A 10,789-nucleotide genomic window follows, 5' to 3' on the forward strand; every position below is an offset into this window, starting at 1 on the left:
GTTTTCTCCGTTTTTCTAGTCCACACGTAAATGCAAAAACGGAGTTTTCAAAAATATCCACCCTGGCCGGAGTTTTTAAAAATCTTCGTTTTCAGTAACCAAAAACGTCGTTTACGTGTGGACGAAAGGTGCAAACGCATAGAAAAATCTGCATTTTCAAAAATACCCGGGTACGTGTGGACGTAGCGCATGCACCAGTTTATTGTATTTCCAGACTTGCTTTCGGCACAATTTACAGTGCACGCTACTGTTTTTTGTCAGACTTGAAATAGCCGAAATACCTTCACACTATGGAACTTCTATGGCTCTTCCGTTCGACAATCTCTCCGGCATTGGAACCATCATCTGTTTTCTCTTCGGTAACCTTCGGTCACGTTCGGTTGATTTTTCTAGTCGGCACACTCATTTCCTCCATTACCCGGGCGGTACGGTGGCTGGCTGCTTCCCAAACAAATACACATGTGCGGCTTGGCACTTGTGCTGTACGTAACAAGTCACGTGACGTGACGCTGCGGCTGTGATTTTTTCAGCTCTGCGCTACGTAATTTGGATTGGCTGTTCTTTTTTTTTTTTTTTAAGAGGACAAGAGCGGCGAGGTCTATCGCGATAGTTTAATTTTTCTATCGAGAAAAAGTTATATCGCGATACATATCGTTATCGTTCTATCGCCCAGCTCTAGATAAATTGATCATATTTAAGATTGAAGCATTAATTAATGGCATGACTTCTTTGAGCAGTTTTGTGGGAATGGGGTCTAAAAGACACATTAATGGTTTGGAGGAAGTAATTATTGAAGGTAACTCATGTAATTTGGCATGTAATTTGGAAAGGGGAGCTAAGGAGAACTGTGGATATAAAAACAAGATCTGGAGGGCAAAGACAGTTCAGATAAAGCTTCATGTCTGCTTGGAGGAAACCCCTTCCAACCTTTCTAATATTCTAATATTCCCCATAGTTGTGCATCTATTTACCTTGTATGCATTTAAAGCCATTTTCAGAATCTGAACTGTAGAGAGTGTATCTGTTCCTTTCCTTTTTAGAAATCAAGAAAATATAAAATTTGACAAATGTGCCTCGTTTTTGGACTATGTTTACGGCTTGTGGCTATGGTTTGAATATATTTCACAACATATGGTGCAATGGCAACACAAGATGTGCATATGTATTGTACATAATCAGGTCATATCAAACTTTCAATGCCATAATAGTGTTTATGGGATTGAAAAGCTTTTAGAAGGCTAAATGTATTCTACTAAATAGGAGACTACAGTGAATTGTTTTTTGATCTCTGGCTTTTTGTTTCAGTGTGTAAAAGTTCTTGGGCAACATACCGAACCCTAAAATTGGGGTTTCGGATTAAGCACTATGGGTGATTAGTAAGATGAGAAAAAACACACATACAGTCTATTTGTAGTGGTCAGAAGTTTGGGCTTTTAATGATACCTTTGAACGTTTTTTTCCAGCGTCCAACATACATCTTGAATTACTTTAAAAAACAAGAACTTGGAATACAAGTTGGAATTTATTTTTATTCCACACAGGGTCTAAATGATACACATGGGCTCAAATGTGTGTATATATACACCTCATCTAATAATTTTGATTCATTGTCCTGTTGGAGCTCCCAGTGTCCAAGTTTGAACCCCCGTTTTAGCATGAAGTTGAAGAATTTCTAACTAGTCTTCCTCCTTTATTATTCCATCCACTTGGGCAATGTATCAGTACCACTGACACCAAAATAGCCTGAACATGATGCTACCACTACCGTTCTTAGCTCTAAAAGCGTCAACTTTAGCAGTTCAAAAATAACGTTTGAGCCATTTGGCCACAATGACACTCTTTATCTTTTTCGTCCATCAAATTTTCACCCAGAAGGCATTTGTCATATTCATGTGGGCAGCTGCAAATTGCAGTCAGTGATTCTTTCTTGGTTGGCAAACTCACTTTACTGTGAACAGTGATGGTGGTGTTCCTGCAGTTTCCAGTTTATGGCAGGCTTGACAGTTGGTAGTTCCTGGGTTGTTCTTGAGCATCATAACCAATTTCCTCTTATCTGAGGGTGAGAGTTTGGGCTTTTTTTCCAGACTTTGGCAAAGTGGTAACACATCCGAATAACTTTTACTTAAGTTCAGTTGTTTGAATCACTGATCCGCTTTCTAATTGATCAGAGTATTTGTCAGTCTGGAGAACGCTGTCAAACAACACATAAGATAATGTTTGTGCTGATAAAGAGAAACTAGGAGTTGCAGTTAATGTTAAGGTAATATTTATTTATATAACAGGCTTAAAACTATAGAGTTCACTAAATTGTTTTACATTGAAAATATATAAGTATCCATTAAAACAGAGCAGAATCCACAAAATTAAAATAAAATAAAAGCAGAACATGCAATGCAATCTTCTAAAATTATGTCACACTGCAGCCAAGGAGAATAACTGGCTTTTTAATAAAGCTTAATTGCCTGTAACGTCTAGCACTGCTGATGAGAGGTTAGATTTGTAGGTTTGCTGCTGCTGCTGCAAAAGCACAGTCATCTCTGTTTTTTTAATCTAGTTTTAAGAGCTTGTGTAAAAGCAACTGGTTAGTTGAGAGAGCTCTTAAAGGTGAATGAATGTGAAGCAGCTCAGATAGATACAAAGGGGCCAGTCCATTTAAAAGTTTTAAAAGTGAGCAATAAAATCTTAAATTCAATTCTAAAAAAGACAGGGAGGCAATGAAGCATGAAAGGACTGGGTAATATGTTCATTCTTTTCACCCCTCATCCGTAAAAGGCTGATGGGGTGCTGTTGTTACCCTGCAGGGCAGGCGGACAGGAGTGTGGACCACCCAACTTTGTGAACATGCTAACTCAAGGAAAATGATACACTTATGGTATCTATTAAAACCCCCGGAGCGTCACGATTCCTGGAATATTACTTCTGAATCCTTTGTCTTTCTGTGATGAATATCAATACGAAAAATTGAGTTTTGGAATCAGTTTTATTCCTGCTATTTTTTGTTTTAGCTCCAAGCTTATTTCATTTTTACCCCATGGCCATAAAAGGCTGATCAGGTATTGTCACTCTGCTGGGTGGGCGGGTCTAACTTTCCTTAAGACTTTGGAAATTGATCCTCATCCAGGACTTAATGTAACAAAGGCGGGTTAAGCAGAGGCTCTCATGGATCTCAGCTGTTCAATCGTTTAATCAATCTTCATCACTAACAAGACGTTCCTAGTCCTTGGCCTTGTCAAGTTAAGACATTGTAGGACTTTTAGCACCACTTACTAAAAGACTGCACGTGTGCATGATGTGTGTTTATGCATGCAAGACAAAAGGGAGAAGAACGGTAGTGCACAGACCTTTGGAGATGGGCGGTCATTATAAACATAGCAGACAACGGATTTTGAAAGCTACAAAGGTTGTTTGAATTCCTTGAGTGTCTGAGTTTTCCTCTAACACAGGTCAAAAATCAGAAGTGAGTCTATGTACAAGAGTGAGAGAGAGATGGACAGAGAGAACAGAAAACTATCTCAAGTGTTGGTTTGAAATTCAACAATGACCTGTAAACAAACTCTGTAAGCGTCAGCAAGAAAAGCGGTTATGATCATGGTGAAATAGAAGGACAAATTAGTTTTTCGTTTTGTTTTTTCATTCTTTTAAAACCAGTCCGTGGTTTGCGTGGTGAGTGGATATCTGTAACTATAAACTACTAGAACAAAGCCCCATTATCCTTTGGTAACTGGATGCTGGCAAGGCAAGAAAACATTCATTTGCTCATGGCGAAAAAAAAACCATGTAGTGCTATTAGGGGTGGGCGATATAAACGAAATATGATAGAAACGATATAAATTTGGCTAACGATAGAGCGATATAGTCAAAATCTCTATCGCGATAGTGCATGTTGATGATGTCATCAAGCTGCGCCTGTTTTGGTCGAAAGCATCGCAGCGGCTACAACCATTATCATCTGCAGATTATGGCGGGCGATAGTCATAGCAAAGAGATGAAGCACTTTTGAAATATGGGGAAAGCCAAAAACTGCCATTCCTCCACTTCCGTAACATTGATTCATTAATGTTGAATTCTCTCGCAGCTGCTCTATTCCCATGTTGTTGCAGTATATTAATAACTAACCTCGTATTGTGGATGAATAATCTCAGTTGTTCTCCTGACTGAAGTTTGGCCCATGTATAGCATTCTACTATGCGATTGCATTTGTCCCTGACCACCAGAATCCCTCACGTTAACTTTTATTGAGTGGAAAAAAAGTTAGCTGTGTCGCTAGCAATCACATTCACGTAGCACAACATTATATACCAGGTAGTCCAACTTCAGTAACCCTGCAAACGCCACTGCTGTTTAGTTTTCTGTCTTCATTTATGTTGGTAGCAGAGCTGTACGTTTTAATTAGTTTCAAAAGTCTCTCAGTCAGAACATGGTATGAAATGTTTAGGTGTAAACTAGCGAGCTAACTTCCTGTTAACTTCTAACTCCGTTAAATTTAATAAATTCTGTTTTCATGGATGCATGGATGTACAACTTAATTGTTACACCCGATCAAGCAGCAACGCTGATGATTTAATTAAAGATGAAAGAATTTAGACTGTTTTTAATTCTGTGTTCGTTTGACTTTGGGACCTGAAGCGGACGGAGTTTTGGACCCAGATTACTCCGCGAAGCTCCTCACTACGGCAGCCGTAATGCTCTTACAATCCAGCAAGCAGTGCGGCTTACCAAAGTTGTACTAAAATATTTTTTAACAGATTTCTGCACGCCAAAATCTGTTCGAGGTCAGTAAGCACAACCAGAATTCATACATAAGGCACACTCTCGATTTTTGAGAAAATTAAAGGATTTTAAGTGTGCCTTATAGTGTGGAAAATACGTTATACAGAAGAAAAGAATATATCGCAATATATATCGTTACCGCACATGCTTCAAATTATATCGCAATATGAATTTTAGGCCATATCGCCCAGCCCTAAGTGCTATCAGGAAACTGACTGATGTCTATGTTGATCAGATGATACCATGAATCATCAGTTACCATCACCTCTGGACACAAACGCTTGTGTTGGACTGCCAGCCTCCTTGCTGATTGTTGTAGAACATTCAGGATCTTTACCTGTTTTGCCTTTGCGGTTGGCAGCAAGCTTATTTCGTCTGTACACCTGTGCAATATATGTTAGGGCGTGCTCACACTAGGCACGGTTGCCTCATTCGAAGTTTGAGCATGAATGTCCCTCCTCACTGCCTGCCGTGCTTACACTGTCCTTAACAATCTGAGCCTGAGTACGCATCAGTTTGTCTCAGCATCTCAGCTCTTCTCATTCTCTTTCACACACATGCATGCCTTCCTGTAGAGGAAAAGCAGGACTTTTTTATGGCATTCTCTAGGACAGTGTTGGCACACTGTCCATGGGCATATTTGTCATTTACTTGAATTGATAAATAATCAAACTGAACTAAGCATTTTTTTAAATCCGAGACATCAGTCGCACTAGCCAAAAGAATTGGATTGAGCACCTCCTTTGAGTTTTATTATTATGCTTTTATACGTCTCTTTAATATAGTACAGTGTAAACATTGCTACTTAGCCATGGAACTCCAATTATTTTTATGATAGCTCCCAAACCTATAATTAAAATGTAGTTACACATAATGCAGTTAAAAACTGTTTAAACTCCTGCTTAGACTACTTGTCCGCTAAGAAGCTTTGCTCCGAGGCAACCCCAATTTCTGCTTTTCCTAAATGAGATCAGTGTCATATGTTTCAACTGAAGTTGCTGTGGAAATGATGCCTTCAGGGGATGTTGTTTACACTGTAGGTTGTTGGTGTAGCTTAGATGTCCATTTCAGTGGGATGATTTGTTTGGATGTGCTCAGCCTTCCTGTCTTAGCAGGTTGAGTTCAGTGTTTGGTAAAACCATTGAATTTGGAAATAAAATCTTTATCTAGATTAACTCTGAAACATTTTTGTAGTGATTTGTTAAATGTGTTTACTGGACTGCTCTCAATTATTTCATTTTAAATAAAAAAACTAAAGATTTCCAATTCTCCAATGGTGGTTGCAGTACCTTAAATTTCTCAATCATTCCTTTTATGCTGATATTGCTGAACATAATATACACTAGTCACAAATTAATTTTATGTTGTTGTCATATGAATCTTGTCTCTTGAATCTTAGTTCAGCTTAGCTGAAATTGTGTTTTCATCTTGTTAGACTTCTTCTTTTTTTGTCTATCCCACTTCCCAGATTGTGACATTTCGTTATTTCTTTCCAATTAAAAAGAGCATGAGGTAGAGATTTATTCATCATCTGTTTGTTTAGACTTTTATTTTTTTTACTATGGGCACAAGTCTCTTTGAAAATGACTAGGAAATTATAGTGTTGACACAAGTTTATCAATAAAATGGTGCCATTCCAAGAAAAATTAGACAACCTAATGTAGACGCAGTTTTATAGCAAGAGCATTGTTTCAACATTGCACATTCATGCCACACATGAAGTCATTCTCTGCAGCAGATGCTTCAGCATCAAGAGTTTTTAAACCTCTCCTTTCTGTGTATGCAAGTGCACACCATGTTCAGGTTTTATCCTTCTTTCTCCTCTCAGCATGTATCTCTCTGCTTGGTTGCTAACTCTGACATTATCTTAGACTGTAAGCAACCTAATCATCTGTTCGTTTCGCTGCCACCCCTGCAGCTCACCCATCAAAGGCTGTTTACTTCTGTGCACGGCACATCTGAGAACATGATGAGCAGTTATTACCACAGCTATACTGAAGCCTCTGATAAAACCTCCCAGCCGATTAACACGGGTCTCATGACTCAAAACCTGTTTCTTCAGAAGAAGTCACATGGATATTTATTTTATATATTCTTTTTGTTTTATTGTTTTTTTTTTCTTGTCATTGGCAGTAAAAGACATAAAAGGTAGATTCAAAAATACTCTCACATCTGGCAGTGATTATTATGAAATCTCATCAACCTTTTGATGCTTCACATAATTGAGCCTTCCGTGTAACAACAGTGGAGCTTCTGTTTATTTGTATGTTTTAAAAAATGCCATCGGTGACAGATTTTACTGGGATATTTCAGTTTGCCGTGTATGTATGACTTGTTTTTGGTGTGATGTGGATATTATGGGTGTTTTGTATTCTCTGTGATGTGATAATGTGCATGTGGGTGTTTGCGATGGACCGAGGGATCAGACAGAGAGTGATGCCCTTAGTTTTGTCTGGCGGTGACATTTTGCTGCTATTGTATGTTTTGTACTTAGTAGCTTTTATTTAAAGATATTGTGTGTTTTCAAAGTGAAACCCAGTAGAAGTTACATAAATGTAACAAAATACATAAATGTAATTTAACATAACATTTATTTACATACATTTATATAAATATAATGTTGCATAAATTAAATAAATGTTCTATTTTTTTCTTTCATGTGAAAGCCTCTTTTGACTTGTAATTTCACCTTCAGTCTAATCAACACCTTTGCGAATCAAGTTGAATGCAGTCAAATTGAAGTGCAAATTAATGAGTCGTTTCATTGTTGAAGTGATTAGTCACACATTGTGTATACCACAATCATGATTCCACACTAAGAACACCATGGACTTTATATTGTTTATGCAACAATAACTTACTTGTATCCATGGTTTTGATTAAAAAAGAATGACAACTATTGACTATAGCCATTTTTTAAATTAAATCTGAGATATTTGCTTGTATGAGTGTCAGAAAGAAATTAAGTGATGTGTGTGTTTGCTTTGTACCAGTTGAATTTCTATTTTGTTACTCTGAATTTATTCAGTTTGCAACAATGACTTCAGAAGCACTCCCATTTTAGACCCCTGCCAAGAACAATTATACACACCTCGGTATTTTTCTCAAATAACTGATTTCCAATTAAATGTAAAAGTTTCTTCTTTTGCCTGTGTGCCACCTGTCCTCATCTCTTCTCTATAGAATTATAAAATACTGGCTCGTCTGGTGTTTGCCTCCAAAAAGCCCATTTTTAAGGTTTCATCATGAAAACAGCCTGCAGCTCATCTTGGCTTCACCCTGGTTCTTATCTTTCTTATACAGGGAGTTAGCTCTTATCTTGAACTTGACACATGTCACACAATGTTTCTCCTTTTTTTTTTCTTTTTTTTTAACGATCTGGCACTCCTTGGCAATGTTTCAGAATATAAGGAATCATCTTCTGGAAAACATACTAAATATGGTCAGGCAATTCAGTGTACCCATTTAGCTTTTGATTTTAGTTATGTGCAAATCTGGTAAATGACACAGAATCAGACCTCTGAAGGTGCATCATCATCAAGTTTATCCAAAGGTGCGGCACACACTTTCACAAATCCTTCTTTTTCATCTTTTTCAAGATAAATCAAATTTACCTGGTACAGATTGCTATCTGAATGTAGACAATAAATATATATATGCATTTTTAATTTAAGTAAAACAGTTCTGCTTTTTGTTATTTTCATGATAAACCAGGTTTTAGCCCAATAATCAAGCATTACCAGAGGCCTGTACTGTGAAACAGGAATTTATTTAACCCTTATTTAACCAGGAAGTCAACTCTTAACTTTAGTCTTAGATGGGTTTGAACCCTCTTAAGAGCGCTGGTTTATTGGTTAGCAGGTAACTTCAGAGTTAACACGAAGTTTTCAGTGCTACATAGGTGGTTTTTGCTTGGGTACATGGTAAATTATGCTGAGGACCAAACCTTAATATATGGAGCAGGTTATGTTCAAGTGATCAACAGGTATGAAATCAGTCTGCTGAATAATTAGTTATCTGAAAATAACACAACATTGCTAGAAGATCCCTTCTGAATCCTTTGTGTTTCCTTCATGAATATCAGTAAGAAAAAAAGATGGTTTTGGAATCAATTTTATTCCTGCTATTTTTAGTTTTGGCTGAAAGCAATTTTTAATTTTTAATTTTTACTTAACTTTAAAGCTGATTAGGTGTTGTCGTAACCACAACCGGTGGGTGGGTGTTCAGGCAGTGTGGACACCTACGTTTGTGAATGCAAGAATGAGGCAATTTAGGATTTTTGAAAATGAAACCATAGGCACAATTGCGAAAAATCTCAGATAAAATTGAATCTCAGTGATCTCAAACCAAAGGTTAAAGATTAGAGGTCAAGTTTTATGAAAATCTTGTGAATGCAATAAATTAAGAAGTCACTTCAGATTTTCAAATCGATATCATATGTGTAAATGTGTCTTAAAAGTTTGAATCCCAGTTACCTCAAGGTCAAAGGCCAGGTTTTCTGAAAATGTTGTGATCATAATAAATTGAAAAAGGAGTCACCTAAAGTTTTCAATATGATAACTACGGTCGAATCTACTAAGACACAGACACTGCATGCTCTTTGTTATTCATTTAAGTTGTGGTCCCACAGAAGGATATTCATTTAGGTGCCAAAAAAGAAGCTGCTATACTAAGTCTGTGAAGAAGATAGTCCAGAGTGACAAGTTGCTACCATGTGAGCATGCAGTAACCTTCATTCCTCCAGTCAGATCAAGTCTCCACTTGTCACATCCAGTTTCAAGACTATGAAGTGATGATGGCTAAAATATTCATGTTCAGGCTTCAGGACAGAATGTGTGACACCATGGTGCCAACAACCATTTTTATTTAATTTTTTTCATTTTTTAATGTACTGTCTATCATCCGTCTTCTAGCTTTAGCTGTGTTGCTTTTAAGTTGGGCTGCTGCATAACTCAAATGGGTTCCCAGAAGAAGCTGGGAGGTGGTGCTGTGGTATTATCTGAACTGTGAACTCGGAGAATCTTTAACACCCCTATGCCATTGTGACTAAATATTGGAAATAAAAACAGGGTTAGAGACTCAAACACAAATGCATTAAGTGTTTTGTGATAATTTTTGTCATTAGAATATTGTCTAATAATCTGTTCTTCTATGTTGTACTGTTTGTTTGTTTTTTTTAAAGGTGGAGCAGATCGTGGATAAGAGGCGGAATAAGAAGGGTAAGTGGGAGTATCTAATTAGGTGGAAAGGCTATGGAAGTAAAGAGGACACCTGGGAGCCAGAACACCATCTACTACACTGTGAAGAATTTATTGATCAGTTCAATAGCTCAAGACTGCACTCACACAAACGGCCCAAAGTTTCCAAAAACCGTGGAGAGCCCTTCATTCCTAGCCACCTTTCTGCAACAGATGACTCAAGAGCTAGATCTGAAGCTCGAAAAAAGAAAAGGACTAGTGGCTCAACTGTGGGGGTGAGAGTAGGGACTGTTCTAGGGATTGGAAGTGGAGGATCAGGAACCACTCAAAAGCAGAAAAAAGTGGGTGTAGGACCTGGAAAACATGCTTTAGGGGACAGAATGAGCAAAGCGATGACATTTAAAGCTCCTCCACCAGGCGGACCTCCGTTTGTCCCGTCATTGAGGGTTCCTCATAATGGACTACAGAACGGAGAGATGGACTCTCTCATGTACAGGACTGCAGCAAGGTCACAGCGACTGCCCTCAGACAGGGTGGATGGAGAACTAGGACATATGGAAGCCAGCGGACAGCAGTTTACTACTGAACTAGGTAAGTTGTTAAGAAAAAGCAGATAGTATGGTAAACTGTATGAGGTGATGCTGGATTTTTGAGGCACATATTGTTATAGAAATATGATTGTTGTTCTTATGCATGCCCGCTCAAACCCGTGCTCCTAAATCTTGTTTTTAAAACTTAATATTGGTACAGTAAGTATTTTATTTATGTGTGTGTGTGTGTGAATCCACATGGTAGGATTTGTAAAGAATTTATTCGTAAAT

General features: G+C 37.8%; 1 protein-coding gene across 1 annotated transcript in view; it reads left to right on the forward strand.

Moving 5' to 3' along the window:
• Nucleotides 1-10,789, forward strand: part of LOC102192831 (chromodomain Y like 2) — a 51,366-nt gene that overhangs the window by 23,204 nt on the left and 17,373 nt on the right. The window contains exon 2 of the mRNA XM_005745783.1: nt 9,953-10,559. Coding sequence (XP_005745840.1) covers nt 9,953-10,559 — 607 coding nt within the window. The remainder of the gene's footprint in view (nt 1-9,952; nt 10,560-10,789) is intronic.

Source organism: Pundamilia nyererei, unplaced genomic scaffold (assembly GCF_000239375.1).
Source record: "Pundamilia nyererei isolate P.nyererei 1_Seehausen unplaced genomic scaffold, PunNye1.0 scaffold00166, whole genome shotgun sequence".
Classification (NCBI taxonomy): Eukaryota; Metazoa; Chordata; class Actinopteri; order Cichliformes; family Cichlidae; genus Pundamilia; species Pundamilia nyererei.